The sequence below is a fragment of the Ischnura elegans genome, chromosome 12 (assembly GCF_921293095.1).
Source record: "Ischnura elegans chromosome 12, ioIscEleg1.1, whole genome shotgun sequence".
Taxonomy (NCBI): domain Eukaryota; kingdom Metazoa; phylum Arthropoda; class Insecta; order Odonata; family Coenagrionidae; genus Ischnura; species Ischnura elegans.
In genome coordinates, this window is record NC_060257.1 from 81,960,654 (window position 1) to 81,982,092 (window position 21,439).

The 21,439-nt window shown below is 38.2% G+C and overlaps 1 protein-coding gene across 7 annotated transcripts in view; it reads left to right on the top strand.

Moving 5' to 3' along the window:
• Positions 1 to 1,576: 1,576 nt before the first annotated feature.
• LOC124169348 (neuronal acetylcholine receptor subunit alpha-7) overlaps positions 1,577 to 21,439 on the top strand; it is a 92,008-nt gene continuing 72,145 nt past the window's right edge. For all 7 annotated transcript variants that reach the window (XM_046547941.1, XM_046547939.1, XM_046547935.1 and 4 more), the window contains exon 1: positions 1,577 to 1,954. In XM_046547941.1, the coding sequence (XP_046403897.1) occupies positions 1,855 to 1,954 (100 nt within the window). In that variant the 5' untranslated portion in view covers positions 1,577 to 1,854. The remainder of the gene's footprint in view (positions 1,955 to 21,439) is intronic.

Here is a 21,439-nt window from a genome sequence, read left to right on the forward strand (position 1 = left end):
TTCTTTTACTTTCAATTATAATTTATATAAAATATTCTGTTGCTACTTCAACGAATTCGAGCACTTTGAATCATTCAATTCGATTACGGCAATATCAATTAATAAAGATCATATTCTATCTGCAAAATATTTTTTTTTAATTGTCACGTAGTAATATTTTTTATTCTAAAATGAAATTTTTATGGAAAATTAAATTTGAACTTCACCAAAATGGAGATATTTTTATTTTATAATTTTGTTACGGCCATACTAATTAATAATGATCATATACTAATACTTATCAAAATAAAACGTATAATGAACATAAAAACGCATCTAAACCCATTTCGACATGCATCAATATTAAAGCCTTCATCAAACATGAAGTAATGGTATGCGGATCACGTTCTGCTATTAGTCTCACAGGGAAATATTCTAGGCTACCACTGGAATGTTTCTGATTGCGTTATTGCTCGATATATGACATGCGAGGAACGTATTTATCAGTGGGGAGGAAATTAAAACCTCTTTCCCTTTTTTTCGGATTCATATTTCCTTCCGCTCTCATCATACGGCTAATTAATGATGACCGTATCCTCTCGCCGTACTCTCTCATAGTGTTTGATTAAGCCGTCGAATTAGGCCGGTCGCCGCCAGGGGCCTGCCAGCCATTCCGCTGATTGCCGGTTCGGGTCCCACCCGGGGCAAGATTACAATGTTTGCCATTCGGCTCCCTCAAAATATTATCCGCGATAATATTTCCTTCGCCCGCGAAAAAAAAATTTTAAAAATATAATTATGGTAATTCTTTCGGATCGACTGGTAGCGGAGTGAAAAGGTAATAAAAAAATTAATAATAATTTTCCATCCGCGGAAAAGAATTGCCTCACTCTGAATCTCGAAAAATGAAAAAAAAAATGAAGGGGAATTTTTTGAAACTCAACTCCGGCGGAAATAATTGCTTCATAGTTGGCCCGGGTCCGTAGTCTCTTTACCGCGAGGCCGATGGAAATTACTGCAGCGGCATGCTTTTCTGCCACCCCCCCCCCTCCCTCCTGCCCTGCGAACTCCCGCCATGCACCTGTTCTTTGGCCAGGCGGAAGGGGGGGGCGACAAAGGTGGGGCGGAGGGCGGTTGTTCGAGCCACGCTCCGCCATTGTCGTTTTTTTCGCATTCGCCCTCCTTAAAGGAAAAGGGGGGAGTGGGGGGCGAATATCCCTTCTTCACCCTCGCCTCCTTAACGAAAACTCCGATCCCCCATTCCATTCTCCTCTCGGATCCAGCTTCCTTCCTTCCTCCACAACTTCCACACACACACACCCACCCACCCCTTCACCCGTTTTGTCCTCATCCGCGGAAAGAAACGTCTCCATCCCTCGCCCAGATGTCGCCGTCTGCCGGAACGAGGCCCCGACAACACCCGGTGACACTCCGCCGACTGCGCACACCCCGCGCGACTGCCGCGCGCCTGGCGGCGTGTGGCGCGAACCACTCGCGCGGGAGGGGAGGCGAGGGGCGCGCAGCGGCGGAGGGAAAGGAGGGGAGGGGAGGTGCGGAGGGGAGGGTGAGAGAGAGAGAGAGAGGGGACGAGGTAGAGAGAGAGGTCGCCTGTCCAGGCAGAAGACGGAGGCAGCCGGTTCTAGCATCCCCGGGAAGCGGAGACAGGGCCGCGCGCTGATGGTGCTCGCAGCGGGTGCATGGTGCGCGGAGACATGACGAATAAGCCAGGCCGAGGCGGTGGTGCACCAGGAGAGCGCTCAGCAAGGGGGCCGGGGGCGGTGTCTGGCGGCGGAGGCCGAAGCGTCGCTCTCTGGGGGCAGCGGTAGGGCTGGTGGCGGACCTTCGCCCCCGGGGGCAGAGGAGGAGGGGGGCCCCATGGGTGCTGCCAGGGTGCCCTCCGGGTGGCCGGGACACCCCAGGGCCCGCGCCGAGCAGCTCATACCCATCTTCGTCCTGCTTCTCCTGCTTCCTCAAGGTAAGTCTCGCTTTAAAAAAATATAATCACCCCCGAAAAAAATGGCTAACAATGTGTACGTAAATATATGGAATAACTACCTACCACGCGCTGAATCTATTTTTAAAAAACTCTCCCCTATGAAACTTTAAAAAACGGGCTTTAAAATCGCTGTTCGCGATCACAAGAACGAGACGTTTTAAATGAGACTTCCATTAAGGTGTATTTTCACTTAAATTTACCCGAGAAATTTACGTAAATATGTGTTAAAAAAAACCATCCGTAAACCCTGAAAAGTCTCTCCTGAAACCCTTAAATTAAGGACCGAAAAAAATAATTACACACCATTCACAGTGCTCCATAAAAACCCTTTCCGCTCGGCAACCCTTCTCCAAATTCCCTTTAATTACGGACCGAACGCAGTCTCCAAAAAAATAATTACACACCATCTTTTTTATGAGTGCCATATTGATAAACCTATCAAAATTCTAAGCCAACCTTTTCGGGCCGAACACAGCATATGAATAATTACGCATGCAACCTTATCAAAACTCTCCTCAATTTAAGCCTGAAACCATGATCTAAAAGCCTCATTCAACGGACCTAAGTAATGTTACCATCGTTTAGGAGTAGTTCATTTAAAAATCTATCCGCAATGTAACATCGCGACACCCTCTAAATCCAAATGGCAGAATGCGGCAATCGAAAATAATACGTAAACATCCATATTTTTGGCAAGCCCCATATAAAACCTTCCACGCACTACTCACGTAAACCCTCTCCTCAAAGCGACAACCTAAGAGCCGACCGCAATCTAAATTAAATGCGAAAACACGACCATCTTTTTGGCAATCCTCACTGGGGGCGTAGCATTTCCGTACGAGATCGCTAATGGCGAAGACGCGCAAGAGAAGAGCAGGCCGAAAAATTCTATCGTTCGTCTTTTTTTTGGAGCGCATACACATAAGGGTAATTTATAAAATAAAAACAGCTCTCCACGCAAAACAAACGGTGCACCTCATATATCCACGCATATTTTGCGGCCAAGTGACCTCGGGAAAATCAGCTCAACGCCGTTGTTTTGCGCGGGGGTTGATAAGTCTACTCCCTCTACTCCTACCTTCAAAAAACATCCGTTCGTTCAAAGGGGTGAATCCCGACGTTATGGTGCACTTGATGCGAAAAAATCGATAGGGCATATCGAGGAGGGACACACCCACCTGAGTATTTGGATACAGAACGCGGAGTGCACGAGTACTGTGAGTGTGATAGGGCGAGACGCGTCAGGGGTGGGAGGAGGCGCTGGACTATGAGTGGGTCGACGAAGAGCAACAACTCGCTGCAAATGAAGTAGAAGCCAAGAATCTCTCGACTCCTCTTCACTCTTGCCTGCTGCACTTCTTTCATATATATATATCATGCATATATATATTGAGAATTAAAAAGTGGGTGCATATATACATTATGCATATATATATTCCCTCCTGTTCCACCATCACTCCATTTCCTCAGCGCACGAGCGGTGAGCTTCTTGCTGGCGGACGTATAGCGGAGCTTCGCACACAAGATCGATATTTCTCTGAAATGTTCGCGGAACATTACGACCCACATAAGATTCTCGGAATATTTGGGCGAGAGATATCCCGTCGAAAGAGATTAGCTTCGGAACTGCTAATGTATTCGATTGCAAAATGCCATTTTGGTAAATAAAACATTGTTAATCGACTAAATATCCCTAATCCGCATTACCGCATTGAGGAAAACATAAAAATATGTTACAATATTTGAAACGTATTTAAATATTAATTTATCGAAGTCTTCAAATATACTGATACTGATTTCAAAAAAATTAAATTGTCTCGATTAAAAGCTATAGACATTATAACAGTTGAATAGAAAGCTATAAAATATTATAGCAAAATTATAAACCCATACCAAGACATATCGAGATAGTTCGAAAAAAAACACATCAAAGCATAATACCTTACTCTAATAAGAAAAAAGTGTAACTTTCTACAACTTGCAAATATTTAGGGGTAAAAGAGATCGTAAATAAAATAATGACAAAATTATGATATCATGATATCTAATCATGAAAAAATAGGTATTATTATTAAATTTTTCGCAATTACCGATCACAAAACTGCCAAAAATATTCAATGGATCATATTTGACGGAAATACAACCATTTAATATAAATGAGAAAATCAATAAACAATAAACAATAGGAAAATCTTTTAATACATTATTCTTATCATGAAAGTATATCATATATATCATTAAGTTCCAGAAGGTGCTGGTAAAAAATAAAAGATACGATTCCATAAACCGATAGATTTACCTGTTTCTTTTTGGAATTTGTACCTAATATTTCATGTTCATCTTCCTGCGAATAAAATTAGGGAAACTCATTGGCATAGCAATGATTTGTTCATGCATGAAAATTTAACCGTAAAATCGGAATATGCATAAACATTGAAATTCCTTAGCTCATATAACTCTTGATATAAATAATATAAAGTTAATGAGTTCCATAATAATTTACCAATTTACCACCTAAAATCAAACAGTTGAGTTAAGTTTTAAATTACCAAGTAATAGCATTTCTTAATTCGTCCGAACTGACACAAATCTCTCGGGCAAAAATAATATCTGAACGAGTATCCGCGTACATATTTCTAACATTTTCGTATCCTGAACACCCGCGTCAGTATAGAGCGCAATGTCATTCGGATTCTTTTATTCTTCTTTGTTTCCCTCCCATTCTGCTGCATCTTTTTTGGATGTAGCTCAATTTCATACGTCAGTGGGTCCAACTGGGTCATGGCACCATGCGGAGATCAGCTGACCTACTTATAAGTCATCCCTATTTCTCTGCCTCCGAACCCAATTCTTCCTTGAAGTTCATAGCTTAGAGAACTATTGTGTATCGTATTTACACTCCAAAACTCATCATGATCCCTGCGATACTGAACTTTTCATATAGGCTAGGTAAAATGATTTTTAATTTGTAGTCAATCAAAGTGTGAACACATCTATCAGTCAAATCAACATTCTCCCATGCATACTAATATGGAAATTTTCACTATAATATATCATAAATCACCTTTAATGGGAGATTAAATACCTATTTCATTGGAACCAAGACTTTGGTATCGAGTCTTCATCGATCCTGCATCATGTGCATCACTATTGAACGTAGTTCATTCAATGAAGCCGACCAGAATCAAAATATAAGTCCACACCTTTGTATCGTCTTATTTTAATTTATAAAACCTAGAGGTAAAATCATTATGGTTACTATTCCGTTGGCATGTAATTACGACCCTAAGGGGTACAGATAAAATAACTCCGTTAATAAAGGATTATAAAATGAAATAACCTCGTAACTACTTTGCTTCAAGCGTATAACTATTCTGCTCTCGGCATCTCAAAAATGAAACTTTTATTCCAACGTCTAGCCTTCCTTCCCCTCCCCAAAACCTGTGGAAGGACACATTGGACCGGTCCTTGAGAGATCAATTCTCAATCGTCTCAAAAGTTCCACATCCCGAGAACCCTAGCTTCTTATTTTCTATCCTTGAGATGCAATGACCCGCATGACAGGTAAGTTGTTTGCATTGCCGTATCACGAGGGGCTGGGGTCGTCCAAGAGGAAAAGAGAGAGATTCCGATTGTCAATTTTTTTCATATTTTCTTTCCCTCCGGCATCCCCGCTGTATGCTTTTGTACATCCCCAAAACACATTGTCCTTCCACCTTTCACCGACAACCCTGTATCCATTTCCGCAAACTTCATTTTATTTTTTATTTTTATTCCTTCGTTTATTTTCTTTCGACTGCACCCTTCCGAGAAATCCTTTTTCAACACTTTTCCTCCCCGCCCGCCCTTAAACTCCACCCCGCACCCTCCTCCACAATCTCCCCCCCACTCTTGATCCTTCATCCCCACAGCACAAAGTCCCAACCACCCTTTGGCTCCGCCCTCCAACTCCGCCCCTATCTCCTCACCCCCCCCCCCCTCCCCTTCCTCCCCTCCCACCCCCTCGGGCCCCGCGACTACTCCACACCCCTCCTAACCCCTTCTCTCAATCCCCCTGCACACACCCTTCCTTACCCCTTCTCGTCCTTCCACAATCCTTACCCCCCCATGAAAAAAAAACCCTTCCCTCGCCACATGCGCGCACGAACACACCGTTTCACATGCACCCTGCGAACCCTTTCCAGCGCCGTTGTCGTCTCCTTTCGTGTGTCCTCCTCTTGCCTCCTGTCCCTACATCCACTTCCTTTCATCCTTTAAATTAAAGGATCGTCCTTCTCGTGCCTACCTCTTATTCTTCTCCTCCATTCCCTCTTTTCTCTGTCTCCCCTGCGCGAGGAGTGTGTCATTTTTTTATATTCTTCATCCCTTCCCTTTTAATTGGACTCTCGACGTATGGTGGTGCTACTACCACAGGACGTGTGTCGCTCTCTCTCTCTCTCTCTTTCCCTCTCTATGGACCATTTTTTTTATTTTCGTCATTCATTAATTTTTTTGAAGAGACTTAAACTGCGTGCGGTTAGTTTTTGCAAGGCTGGCTCCCCATCACATATATCCCGTGCAATGCCCGGCTTTTCGGGATACTTTCTGCGGAAAATTGTGTTACAAGGCGGCATAATGGCACCGGGGTATTGAGCGGGAGGGGATTTTAAAAAAGAAAAAAATACGTGGAGAGAGAAGGAAGAAGAGAGGCAAAGGACGGCAGAAGAGCTCATGAATAAGGCAAGAGTTTCAATTTTATGCCTAGATTCCGGCGGTTTCGCATTTTATCATAATTCGTACGAATTTTTTTTTTTTAATAGCCAACACTCCTCACGGATCTCTCGCGTTTGAGGTTTTCCGCTGAAATATTTAGCGCAAGAAAAATGTCTATTTTAGAAGTCTGACAGGAATAGATGAGTTCATGCAAGCCTATCGATGTCATTTTCGCACCGCAATGCGTCATTGTTTCATCATTTTTCAATTTTTTTCAAAGCATTCTTAACTGAGTATATTCCACTTCATCTAATATCATCACTAAGTGCTTAAATATCCAAAGGTAAATATAGGTAAAGGAATTATATTGAGTATTTTAAGCCTTCATCTCCACTGCACTGGGAATCTCAAACCAAATGAAATGTACAACACTTTAATCAACGTAAAAAAGGCACCAATTTATTTCCTTGAAGAAGCTATAAATTTATAGTTAATTGGATAAAATAATACTTTCCATAACGACATATTAAAATTATTTTCATTAATTTTCCCTTATGTAGCATTTAATATGTATTTTTATGTTTAATTGTTACTTCAATTGATTTCATGTTTATGATAAAATTGATGGCTGTGTGTATTGAAGAGGGATAGCAGATAGCTAACGGGTTTTTGGTGGAGGAAGAAGATTGTTAGGTGAGATGCCATTAAAAAAAGATCTGCAAGGAAGTAGACGAGGAAATAAATTGTATTAGAAAAGAAATAAAACAGGTTTTAGAAGGAAAAAGTGTCTGTTGTTACACTAAGTAATCTTAAATATCTTTCACTAAGGAAACTAATATACTACATAGGGAAAACAATAATAAGGAAAAATTAGATAACAAGTTTCAATAGCATTTTCCAAAGTCATTATTGCACCTTAACCAGGCCCTAATAAGACAACTAGAGATAATCACCCGACATAACCAGCAAAAATTTACATAGAGCTAATTTTACGGGGAGAATACTCTACTGAACAACCAACTTTAGAAAACATTAGGAAATGTTCACACAACGATAAATTTTTATCTTATCCAGAAAATATCTAAATTTTCTTTCAAAGAACTTATTTTACCAACTTCTCAACACAAGACACCATGCTTTCGATTTTTACTCAACAATACATTTTAAAAATTATTTGTATGAACTTTACAAGCCTTTGTGAGTCTAGAGTTAAATTTATTTACCCTCGCACACGAAAATCAACCGCAGGTGAGGGAGGGAATTATAAAAACAACACTTTGGTAACCGTTACTAGTACAAGAGATTTCGCAATGCATCAATCGGTTTTTATGGTTCATATGAAATTTAAAAATTATTTACAGCAGCTTTTCATAAAGCCATGACGATCAGGAAGAAATACAATTTTAAATGACTTTAATAGATAGTTTACAGTAATTGTGGCTCATAGCTAACAAATTATACTAATTCTTCAGAAGATTTTTTTAACACGTGCGTAAAATTGAATTAAGGTTATCAAAAATTATCCTTAGAAAAATAAATTAAAATTAACTTTCAAATTCTGGAGAATGTAATGATATTGCTCTCAGCAGCCATGTTTGCCTGATGATCTGAATCTAAACGTGAAAAAATATCATTAAAATTAACGACAAGATATTTTTTATGAGTTATCGATCAATGAATATCTTATGATCTGATAACCTAGAGCTTCTCAAATTCATTACTGGCTAGCCAGGTTTTTTGCAGCGATTTAAAACAAACGATTACCAAAGAAGAAGAGTAGCTAATCATCGTTCCCATTTTATATCATTTAAAACTACTCTGTGATACCCAGTGCCTTAAAGGTAAAGGATAGAAACAATCCACATAATCAATTTTATCCTTCACTTTTATCCAATGAGCCTTCATTATTATTTACGGTTAATGGTCAGTTCCTGAGAAAGTCGACGGTGGGATAGGTTGGTTAAGAATCATTTTTTTTTGTTTTGAGTATCATCCATATCATAAAATAAAATTCGTGAAATACAAGTCATTTCCTCAAGCTTTTATACTCGTACTATCATAAGAGAAGCATGACTGAACCACGGCTTTTCAAATAACACCTCTTATGTACGAATACCTTCCTGAGTATGAACAATTGTTGATTGAACGTGAAAATAAAACTGTATTTCTTTAAGCTTTCTAAAACAAAATATAATACTTAATAAATCAACGACTTGGAGCCATTAAATTCTATTATTGACAGATAAAAACATTGGATTATCATGTAAAAAGATTTCTCAATACTCAGAAATACATATATTTAATATGAATATAATTTAAGCGACACGTTGCATTTCCTTACTTTACTCTAGGTTTATATTCATGTATAGATTACATTACATAAATTGACGCTAAACGATCATATGAATGCACTCTAATCACTTCTAAAAACATTCTAAAGGAAAATACATCATCTCTGAGTATATAATATGTGATGATGGATCAAAATCAGACATTGCCATATACTTTATTTCTCATTTAGTAAGCAATATCTGTTTCTTTCCCTACTCAAGATAACCAAACAATATCATGGTAATATTTCACTCACACACAGCTAAACTTAAGGAAATTTGAACTTTGAATAAGAATTATACGGGAAAAAGAAACAAATTTTTAGAAACACATTCTGCAAAAGGTATTGACAAATATTGCTAACCATGAGTTCCATATTCAAAAACCACGAATATGACAAGCAATTTTTATTTCATGAAATAAAATGGTACCTCATTCATTACAGTGAATTTAGCTGTCATGAATTAAACCACCAGTTTATAAGATGCCATTTCGGTTTAGCTATTTTTGAACACTAATTGGGATGACTAGGGAAAGTAGATCAACTTTTTCTATAATCACCTGAATTTCTAATGTAATATATATTAAAAATTTAGTTGTTAATATAATTATCATGATAAGTTAAATAATAGCATGCAAAAATCTACCACGATCGATCAAAAATAGGAAATAATACGAAATGCATACGCCTTACACACTACATACTATAGTAATAAAATAAATGTATTTCGCCATTTTTGGCATAATGGAAGTTGCTTTTTGTAACTTTTTCTAAACGAGAGAAGTTACCATACAATGTGCTAATTAATTATTTCCCCTTCCCACCTTAATAAGATTAAAGTCGCCGCACAAAATATCATGTAATTTTCAATAGCCTCAATTCAACTAATATTCCATTAATCATTCACAACTTCGATATTAGAAGGCAATTTGTACCTAAAATATTATTAACTAAAAGGCTAGGGCGATGAACAAATTAAAAGTCCATTAAAAAATAATGCGACCAACACAACGCTGAGAAAGTCAATAATGACTAGAAACGCATGCTGCAAGTAGAAAAAAAGTCACCATAATATTAATACCCAAAACATACTACAATTATCATCGAATGATAATAAGATAATAATTTAACGAAAATCCACGCTTCAAATTTACATTTGTGCCAACTCAATAATTTCATATTTTATGTGATAATTTAGGACACCGAAAACAAATATGTTGTTTCCTCAAAATAGGTGCGCTAAAAATATTTAACTGACTGTAAATGCAACAAAAAAACAATACAAAATATTATGAAGATAGGTCATTCAAAATCCACCCATGCAATTCAATACAAAACATATCAAAATTATATAAAATTGTTAGAAAATAGTTAAACGGGTGAACTAAACCAAAACTCCCTTTGCAGAAAAAGCCCTGTGTTTAAATTCCAATATGTGCGATGTTGGTATCCAAATTATTTATATGAAAACTGCGATGTATTTATCCACAACTTTAGTGTTATTGTATTCCTATTAAAGAGGCAGGAAATGTGTTAATGAATGAATATGTTTCGTAAGATACTTTCTTAAATGATTGGTAGTTTAAACATTCCCTCACACAAAACCTTTTTTATAATAATTATTTCAATTCGAACGTTTCATGAGTAATAACTGCGTCGTAATATAAATACCTCTTGTATGGTTCTATTTTACGTTCCGATGCATGCATTTTCATTCACATTTGATCGATAACTGTCCACATAGAGTTGACCTGAATTTTGGAATCCTCCCAAAGTTTTCCCCAGCTGATCCAATGTGAATTTTCTTCCAAAATTCAACGATATTAGGCTGTCAACATGCCCGAAAACTCCTCCCCAAGGCCTTGCTTATCAACGTCGGCCTCCGTCCCACAAGACCAACGGAGGAATTTTCGTTGCCTTGGAGGCGGGTTTTGGATCCATACCGCATCCGAGTAAAATTTCATGAATGAACGGCTTTGTATATACCGCTGCTCGCGTTGGATATTGCCAACGCTCCAGCCCCTTTCCCATAATTCCATGTTTCCGGTCGACTCCTTGCAGCTACCCTCCACACCAATCTAATCCGAGCGGAGCTCTGCCTTCAAGTCAACAGTTCGCGTTTTCAATTACGCTCAATGAAGACGCTGATGAAAATTTCGTTAATCGTCGTCACAAAGGGGAAAGATGGTGCACTTCAATGCGAAAACAACGCCGCCCTGCGGGAGAAAATGCGCACTAAATAGGGGAGGGAAGGGGGGTGAGGGAGGGTAGGAGAAATAGGATCTACCGCATAGCGTCAAAAGCGTCGACCGCAGCGCTATGGTCTCGTCTAGGTGACCTCAGGCCTCTCGCATAGAAAGGACCGGGCGAAAGGAAGCTATCCAGCCTTTCGGGCATTTCCATTGTGACCGCGCGCTCGGAAACTTCGTGCATAACCGCGTCAGGGAGTGATCAGGGTGGGGGGGGGCAAGCTCAAAGGTAGCGCCCAAATTCCAATGCAGATCGGCCCGGGACAAAGGGGAGAGGGAGGTTCGTGAAATAAGTGATGAGCTAGCGGGAAGAATCGGCGAGCCGCCGAACGCTAAAAGCTCACAACCTCATTTCGTTACTTTGGGAAAAACGGAAACAGCCGACGGGATTTAAAAATAAAATATCCCCTCCCCGCAGGCTAACCTTCGCCAGACCTTTTTATTTTCAAAGTCTATTGATGTTCTTTCGCGCGTGTGAGATTTGAGAGTTCGATTATGAAGAGTGCATTAGTGATTGAATACAGTCGTACGCGAAATGAACGGTTTCGTGATTACGTATTTTGCATTTATGCAAATGTATTTCATTTCACTACATTATTTGTTACCTAAATATTTTACGCAGTCACATTATACAATATAAAACGATTTCAGACCCCTTTCTTTGTTTCTACACTGAAAGGACGCGCAATTAATAGAGATACTTGGCAAAATTTCAATTCTTTCTCTGAGCCTCCCTTCTAAGACTATAAGCCAGCCATCTATTGCCACCAATCTATTGCATCCATTGTTTACAACTATAACTCTATGAATCTAAGCTATCCAGAAATACGAAATATTAGTTCATCCACGATTTCATTTTTCCTACCAATATATTAAAATTGAGACGTTCATTGAACTTTCATCCTTCGTCCTTGAATTAAAAATTACTTTTTCTGAAGTCCTTCCTCCAGGGATCTATTCTTTTGTAAACACAAACTTGATTTGCATTTTTCATTAGCTATACAAATATATTCTAACCAACCTGAAGCGATTGAAATGTATATCTACATTAAATATTCAAATAAATTGTAAAAATGCTACATTCGAATAAATGTATGAAATAAAGATGCTACCTCCATTTCCTATTTACGCTGCATCCTAGAGAGCCTCCCACCGAAAGAATATTATTAAGTGCTGAATATATTAGCGAAAAATTTTTGGGCAGGTTTACCAACTGAATGAATCTCATCTGTAAGACTTAGCCAATCAGTGGCTTATGAAGAGTGATACAAAGCAGCTGTAGCTGGACCACATCACGCGAAGACTAATGAGTAGTTATAAATCATTTTAAAATCAACATATGCCAAAAACAAACATAACATCCAACATACAATAGCCATATTATTAAGCACAACTTACTTTCTCCATACCCAACTATTTCATTTACTGGCAGACTAATGCTATGCTAACATTGAAGTAAAAATACGTTAGTTTAACGAGCATGAAGATAAAACTTCCTCAGCGCAGAGTACCCATAACCTCACAAGAACGGAAAAGACTAAATGTATATAATTTTAGTGAAGGAGTTAAATAACATATACACTTATACATGTTAGTATAGATGAATATCATAGAGAAAGACACATTCTTAACCAATTAGAAAAATTAGGAAGTAGGTTAAATGTCACGAATGCTGATTATTTTTCAGTTTTATTGATGGAATTTGAAAACGTTGCTTATACACATAAATTATTATTTTGATCTGAAATGGATACTGAAGGGGAGATTTTCCAGTCTCTGTAATTTTGCACTAAATTACCAGTCTAAAGGACGACAAAAATCCGAAATGTAACTAAAGAATTAATGCGGCTAGTTTTAGTAAAAATTCATCGAAGATGGATATCTATAGGTTGCACAAGAAATAGTCTTAATAGTCAAATTCCCAACATGTAGCGATAAAATATATCTTGTTGCGAAATTAACAACCTAGGATTTCATTTCTTTCTTGAAAGATATATATCGATGGCTAAGTTCTAACAACACGTAACTCAAATATAGCAACTTTTCAGGTGAGCAAAAAACCGTTTAATTTTCTTTACTTGTCGCCTGAAATTAAAAACCAAAAGTACATAGACCTAAAAAAGAAGTATTCATTTGTAAACAAACAGTGGTTTTTTGGCCTTCATTTTATTTTTTAATGTTATTACACTTTGTTAAAAATACCCGTCTCAAACCGGCCGAATTTGAGATACGTGTTGTTAGAACTTAGCCATCGATATATTACTTTGAATACTCCTATAATAAATACCTATTAGAGAGGCTCTTGGTTAATTAGAAGTCGTTTTTCAATCAAGTTGTCAAGTTAACTTTAAAACAAACAGGATAAAGCTCATTAAACTGTGAATACACAGGTAAATACTCCTCCATTACTATCTAATCCAGAACGTCCTATTTCAATATCAATGAAAGAAATGTAAACATGCCTACATTTAGTCTTTCCTCAGCATCAAAAGTGTCTAAAAAATTAAATGAAGCGACTCACCGGAACCAAAGAAAGAGATCAATTTCCGATTGATGAGCGTGTTTCTTTATTCATTGTTGCCGAACGTGAATTATTATCAGTCACACAAAAGAATCACACATTACCCTCCGCCCTAGGACTCGGCAAAATCCGTTTTCGCGCTCATCCTGAGGGACTATTTATGGCTTCATTGATTGGTGTATTCCTCGAGGCTCTTTATCGGAGCCGACATCCACAGCGAGATCATTTTTTTCTCTTTTGTCTCTTCCGCGGTCATTCCCTCCTGGCCTCAAACACCCCTCACGCCGCCCCAACCCCTCATCACTACTCAACCTCCCCCACTGCCTTCACCCCCAAGCTCCTTCAAGCTTCTTCACCGCATGACTAGTAGTTTTTCTTTCGTCTGATTCACATGGCTTCTTGGATTCACGTCAAAGCATTGCTTGTTGCCCTTCCTCGAATATCTATTTCATTTTTGCTACTCTCTGCCGTCGAATTCTTTACAAATTTTTGTGACAGAACATGGAGGAAAGTAATATCTGTTCCGAAACCAAATGATCAAGCTTTCAAGAGATTTTGACTACACCTTAATCTACATTCTACGACTGAATCCGCCTAAATAGGCGTGTGGCGTGAGTATTAGGACACCAGCCATTTAGAAGTAAAAATTAAATGCTCTTCAAAAAAAGTTCAACCGAGCAATTATTTATTTCCTATATTGTTCGGGGGATAAACGGATTTCCATTCCTATCCGTTCGGTAAAATGTCTCTTTTGATTCATAGTTTCTGCTGGACCAAGGAATATGGTGGGGCTATAATATTATGTTCTCCGTGTCGCTCTTAAAGATATCTAATCTCAATCGTTCAAGCAATCTAGACCTAGCGCGCAAGATCCGAGTCTCCGGCGGCCCCCAGCCCAATTTGTTAAACGCCTTTCTGTACACCCGCGGGTGCTTCATTAGAATTTCATTAAGTTCATGGATTAGTCTTTCTGAGTCGGATCCCATATGATAGCTGCATATTCCAGGTGTGGCTGGATGAGAGATCTCGGCACTTTTTCAACCAAAAATCTGTCATAACACGCTTGGCGAATCCTAGCTTCTCGAGGGGTCTGCCACAAATATTTCTATAATGTGTTTCCCGCGATCGGTCTGAATGAATGTATGAGAAGAAACTAAAATGTTAACCTTCCACGCAATTTCATTTACTAAAGTACCGACCCGGTTTCGACACGTAGTGTCATTATCAAGGTACAAATTTGGCCTTCCAAGTTCTATATTTATACCGTCCAGCAAGAGAAACTTTGTACCTTGGAAAGCCAACTTTGTACCTTGATAATGACACTATGTGTCGAAACTGGGTCGGTACTTTAGTAAATAAAATTGTGTGGAAGGTTGCCATTTCATTTTATTCTAATGGATATAAAACATTTCCACCAGATATCGCCGGACACTGCGAATTATGTTTGAATGAATGTAGTTTACCCCAATGATTTGCAGTCGCCAGCCACGCCAAATCGCATCATTAAAGTCTATTGGGTTATTACTTCGGGATGTTAAGATTTACCACAGGCAATACTGAAGATTTATTGTGTCTTAAGTGTATATATTACATAGTCTTGCTGTATTGCTATTTTTGCTCTTGTTTCTGAGAAGTTTGGTTCCATTTCCATGAGTTTTAATTACAAAAATTTTGACTGAGAGCACCAATGGAATTTCACGTGATATTTTTTTACTGAACACACCATTGCAGACAAGTTTCATAGCGCTTATAATAACAAAGTGCAGTTAGAACTTTTTTCTGCCACCAGTCAGTTAAATTTCGTTTGATGGCAACCTGGACAAATGTATTTATTTTAATCCTCATCAGTTCCTATTTTCCACTTTTATTTATTGCCTGTAAGTCAATCAATCTTTCTGAAAGTAAATTAATATAAACACTAACTGAAATCATACCGCTTGCTTTTCCCGACGATTCCGATGCAATAATGCCGCATTTATCAAAAAATAAATCCTCCGTATTATGTTCTTGAAAATAAAAATCCAGTATACAAATTGAATACAATTTTTTACGTGCATATCATCCCGCTGTTTTAGCTCTATTACTGAGGAGGACTATAAAAAATGTTTAACGTTCCCGGCTCAACATTGTGGGGTCAAGGTATTAAAAAATAAAATTCACTTTATGCGTTCCACATTGACAATTTGTTTCTGATCATGTTTTTGACCAGTTACGTGATGTGACTTGATGACACTTATGCCTTTCATGATAAAAACATAAATGGTAATTTCACACTGTTTAATTTAACAATCAACGACCGACCATGGTTTCAACGCTGAGTCATTTTCAAGGTGTCAATTTTCATTCCTTGAAAATTACACAAAGTGTTGATACCATGGTCGGTTGTTGATTGTTAAATTAAATAGTGTGGAAATTACCATTTGTGTTTTCATCATGGATATAGTAATATTCCACAAAAATCAAGCCTGAAATGATTTATACTTATGCTTTTATCAAGGTTACATTACCTTTCATCACCTTTTGACTAAAATAACTTTGTGGGCATAGAATGCAGCCCATCAGTCATTAATGAGACACACTAGTAATAATTTACACCTACACTTCAAGTTTACTGATAGGAAGGAAACGAACAACTAAGAGAAACCGGCACTAGAGCAGGGAATATATTAGCTAGCGAGGATAAATATGGTGAAAACACAGATTTGATGGTTTCAGTGATAACAATTGAGGCATAATTAAAATATTTGAGCTCGTAAAATTTTAATATGGTTAATGAGAAGTTAAGTCCTTAATCACAAGACAAACAACCACTATCAGCTCTATTATAAGGAGATTTTTCATATTACAAAACATGTATACCGTGAAAACTATCCGACACGCTGGGACCTAACGTGATGGACCCTAGTATTTTCTATTTCGATGGAAATGTAGGTATAATAAATTTCTATTTTGATGGAAATGTAACGAATAACCATGGAAGACAGAAATAACACATTACAATTAACAATGTAACAATACACAATTCGAAATATTCTCATAGAGAAGCTGCACTAACTTACAAGAAATATCAACTGAAAAGATCTAATTACAAAAGTATAAACAAGAATTGCCATGAGAAAAAATTCCCCTGGACCGGGAAATGCCATGAGAAAAAATTCCCGGTCCAGGGGAATTTTTTCTCATGGCAATTCTTGTATATTTCACCGCCGTTCACGCGGCAGGTTTAGAAATATTTCACATACCGCTTTGCGCGGCTTTAGCGCAGGTTTGAGGCTCTCAACCGGTTGTGGCTTCTTGGAAGTCCTTTCTCCCTCGCGTTGCCATCCTTGATGGACCGCGAGGGCCTAACACCTAGTACCATGAGCCTCGGTATAATTGCCATGAGAATTAAGGAACCTGGATAGCGTAGTGGTCTGCGCAGTGGCCCGGAAAGCCAAAGGTCCGTGGTTCGTTTCCCGGTCCAGGGGAATTTTTTCTCATGGCAATTCTTGTATATTTCACCGCCGTTCACGCGGCAGGTTTAGAAATATTTCACAAAAGTATAAGCTAAAAAGATATTTAATCTAAGCTACTTGATCCATCCGAGTGACAAATATGACTAAGCTAAAAACTTTTCCACAATTATGGATAGAGTGATATCTTTAAACAAGCTAGGTAAACCGAATCTACTTATTTTTTCTGTGACAACAAAGTACCTACTTCTCCATCGTAGCACACTAATTTACATCCTGTTCAGGAGATTTAAATCACCTCGAAGCCTTTGAAAGCCTATTTTCTGGACTTGTGAACCCTCGGGCAAACCACAGTCGGTGAGGAAAAAAAAGGTATTATCTCCCTTAGTCCTGAATGGGTGCATTTCAAAAATCATATGGCTTCCTACTGGTAAACTCTGACCTCAACCTTCCCCACATTTGAAGACTGAAAAAAAGGATTTTAATATGCAGGGTGCATATTTACGGTTGACCCCATCCCATAGAAACATCGTTTCCTTATAAATATCTCCCGTTTCTATGCACAGAAAGGCCATCGCATAAATAAGAAACATTTTTCATCTCATAAATTTCTTAGTGTCATTAAAATTAATTATTATTTAAAATATGAGGAGCACCAATCATCACAAAAACATATTTTTCAGGAGATTCTATTGATATCACCTGTTTTGTGGGCATGCATTTGTAAATTATGATCACATTTTTATTTTCCTCACTAATCTCAATCCAAAACTTATTCCTGCAATCTTTCCGGCGGTGAATAAATATCAGTAAATCATTTTGTCTAGAGATCGTTTTTTGTTAGTAACATCTAAATAGGTACATCCGAGTCGTGAAATATTGTGAATAGGAGAATTTACGCTGTCGTATTTTTTTATCTCTCTATTCTTTACTAATATATTAAATAGATCTATTAGAGTCAGAAGACGATTCAAAGATGCTAAATGTAGAACAACTGTATACCAATTGTCCACCATTAATTCACGTATAAGGGTGTGAAATGATATTCCTGACTACATATCGAAAGCTAAAACTATAATTCAATTCAAAATAAAATGCTTGCGTACCTGATTAATGAATGTTATGGTGATTGATCGTGTACCTCAACCGTTTAATCATCTATTAATTTTTTTTCTTCCTTTCAAAGAATCTACGTTAATTTCATTAAAGGTTTTTGTATGTTTTTTTTGTTTATTCTATTGAATTGGCTTGATATTTTCTTGGTAAATTCTGACATTGTATTTGATTTTATATTATGTTTGTGTTTCAATGATCCTGTTGTTATAGCAAGGTGACTTTCATATATCTCTTGTAATACCACAGAGCTTGTTCTTTTTTTTGTATTGGATGCATGTTCCATAGGCTTTGCCTTGAACAATGAATTTCTTTTCTATTCCATTCTAATATATTACTTTATAAATCAGTGTCCCTCCATATTATATCAAATGATTACCCTTCCCTTAATATTTTAAATTTTTCATTATTTTTGCTGCGAAAAACATTCAAAACACTACTTAAAATTCGTGAAACCACTATCGTTTCTATGAAAACGACATGCCTCCCTTCGCAATACCAACGTGCTGATCTCCGAAATGTTTCGAGTGATACACATTGTAGACATTTTCTCGATGGCCTTTGTCGAAACAGCATTTCGTCGTCCTTCACTGATAAATTCCTCTGCACTTGTTCGATAAAAATGCTGAACTCTCCGTGACCGCAAAATAAGCGCAAAGTGCACGGGTTGGACCCGGCCCAAGGCAATGAACGAGGGAAATTTCACTCGTTTCGATACACGAGGACAAATTTTTCTCTCGTTCCTTGCAGTCACTAAACCTAATAAAAAAAGTCCCAAATACCCCCGAACGCTAATAAAAACAATAAATACAAGTATTGTGGTCTTTTTAACGCGGAAACTCATGTGTACAGAACGACAGGACCGGATTTAGGAATTGTAGGCCCTAAGGCCTAGGGTGCGATCCCAACGAGTACTGAACAGTTGGAGTATAGCCTCTGTCAACGGCGACCAGAAGTAAACCCCTTTACATTATTTACAGAATTAACCTTGAGAAAAACACGAGCAAACACAAAATATATCCTACTTTAAATAAACTTCCATTGCTCGTCATGATATTCGAATTCTCTTCATAATACTCGAATAATAATACGTTTTAATGCCATATAGAATGTATGAAAATGTATATTTTTAGAAAAAAGAATTTAAACAAGCTTACATTTGATACATACAGTAATTTTTATGTCGCATGAAATATAAATAGTTTAACTAGTAGCCTTCTTAGCCTGTGCTTCAAACCAGCCATAGAGCATATGAAATCAGCAGGTGTAAGCTATGTCATGTCGCATAAATTAGAAGTGGTTTTGTTCATTCACATGCATCCCCGCCGTTAAATGGTTGAATTTACCATTTTTAGGCTCCGTCTGGAAAATCCGATAGCAAAGATTTACAACAGTTTCGCCAGCTATCCTTCTGGCGAAGTAACAAGCTGGCGAAATCGTTGTGAATCTTTGTCAGCATACTGCAACGGAACCCGTAAATGTTGAATCCATTGAAACGGCTTCATTAATTCGCTAAATGTAAAATATTTATGTAGCTGGTAAGTAGTAAGACGTCTTTGTTGAAGTAAATTCCGGTTAGAAATGATGTTAACGTCAATGGCATAGACTTTCAAAAACAATCTTCCATAAGCGGATGATGATCTAAAAATTGGGCTTCCCAAACTATTTTTGGCATCAAATTAAAAACCTAAATTATTACATACGCGATCATATAAATCGGCAAAATGATCATATAAGCTCGAATGAATGAACAGTTTCGATAAAAAAAATTAGTCAAAGACACCTCATAACACGATAACACGATATTTATCAAACTCAGACCCATCTCTTTACTACTTATCGTGCTAATAGCAAATGAATGCAATAATACAAGTAAAATAAGTGAGTAATACCCTGAGTAAAATGGTCCGAAGGCCCGCTCAGAAATTATTAAAATATCTTTAGTTAACCATGAACGAATTTAATACCCCACAATCTGTACACCTGATTTAGTATTTAATATCTACCACAGAAAATTTAACTTGAAACATAACAGCGGAGAATATTTTTTTTCTTAATTTTGAAATCACAGCATAACCGCCTTAAATTTCCCTCTGCAGCTCTAAAACCAAAAGCCAAACCATAAAGCGGAAACTTCAAGCACGGAATTCAGATTCACGAAACAGACCGGAAGCATTTTCGCCGCCCGAAGCAGTGCAACAGGCGAAGCAAGCAGCTCGTATTATAGCCAGCCAATTTCTCCCACCACCGGCTGGGGGGCCCGTTTACAAGGAGTAGGAGAGGCGTGTCCAGAGACCGTAACAATGGAAGAGAGACGAGAAGGGGAAAATTACAGTTTCGGAATAAACAGGTGTTTCGAGATTCCGCGGGTGGCGAGACGGGCGCTTGGGTGGAGGAATATGGCGGCGGAGCGTGCGGTGATGGGAAGCCAGCCAGCGTGTACGACGGCTCTATGCGAGGACGGCAGCCGACTTTAGGGTGGAAACGAGAGCATCCAGCCGGCTGGGCGCTGTCGTAAAAAGGACATCCGACAAGGATGAACGAGATGGGTAGCCGAGGTATCCCCCACGGGTGTCTCGTTTTATCACCTCGTTTATCGAGTTAGCAATACGATGCCTCGTTCGGCCACATATTTTCTTGGAGGGCATTCCAATACCCGGAAAAAAAAGGCTTCCAAAGACTATCGATATTTAAGATGTGTTATTTTTTTCAAATCGGTAGGTATTTTCAGCGAGGGTTTTCGCCTCGTGGTTTGCTTTTGTCGCGAAAACAAAAGAAACTTCATTATTTTTTCCGACCCTAGTGACTACTTGGGTAAAAGGGCATTAATATATAGAAATAATGGCATTAAAACTCTTAATATAACCACTAAATTCCCATTTATCACTGTTGTAATTACTTAAAACGGCGCACACCATTACTATGAAGATGGTTCGTGATCCACAATATATATTCGCCCAAATTTCTTCTCTCCTTCCTGCTCATGATCCACTTCTTTAATGAGAAATGTTTCCAGTAAATGCCAAATATCTCATGCGAGAAACTGAAAAGAAAATACCACAAAATAGGAAGGTTTAGTTTAAAGAATATTATGGCGTTGCTGGT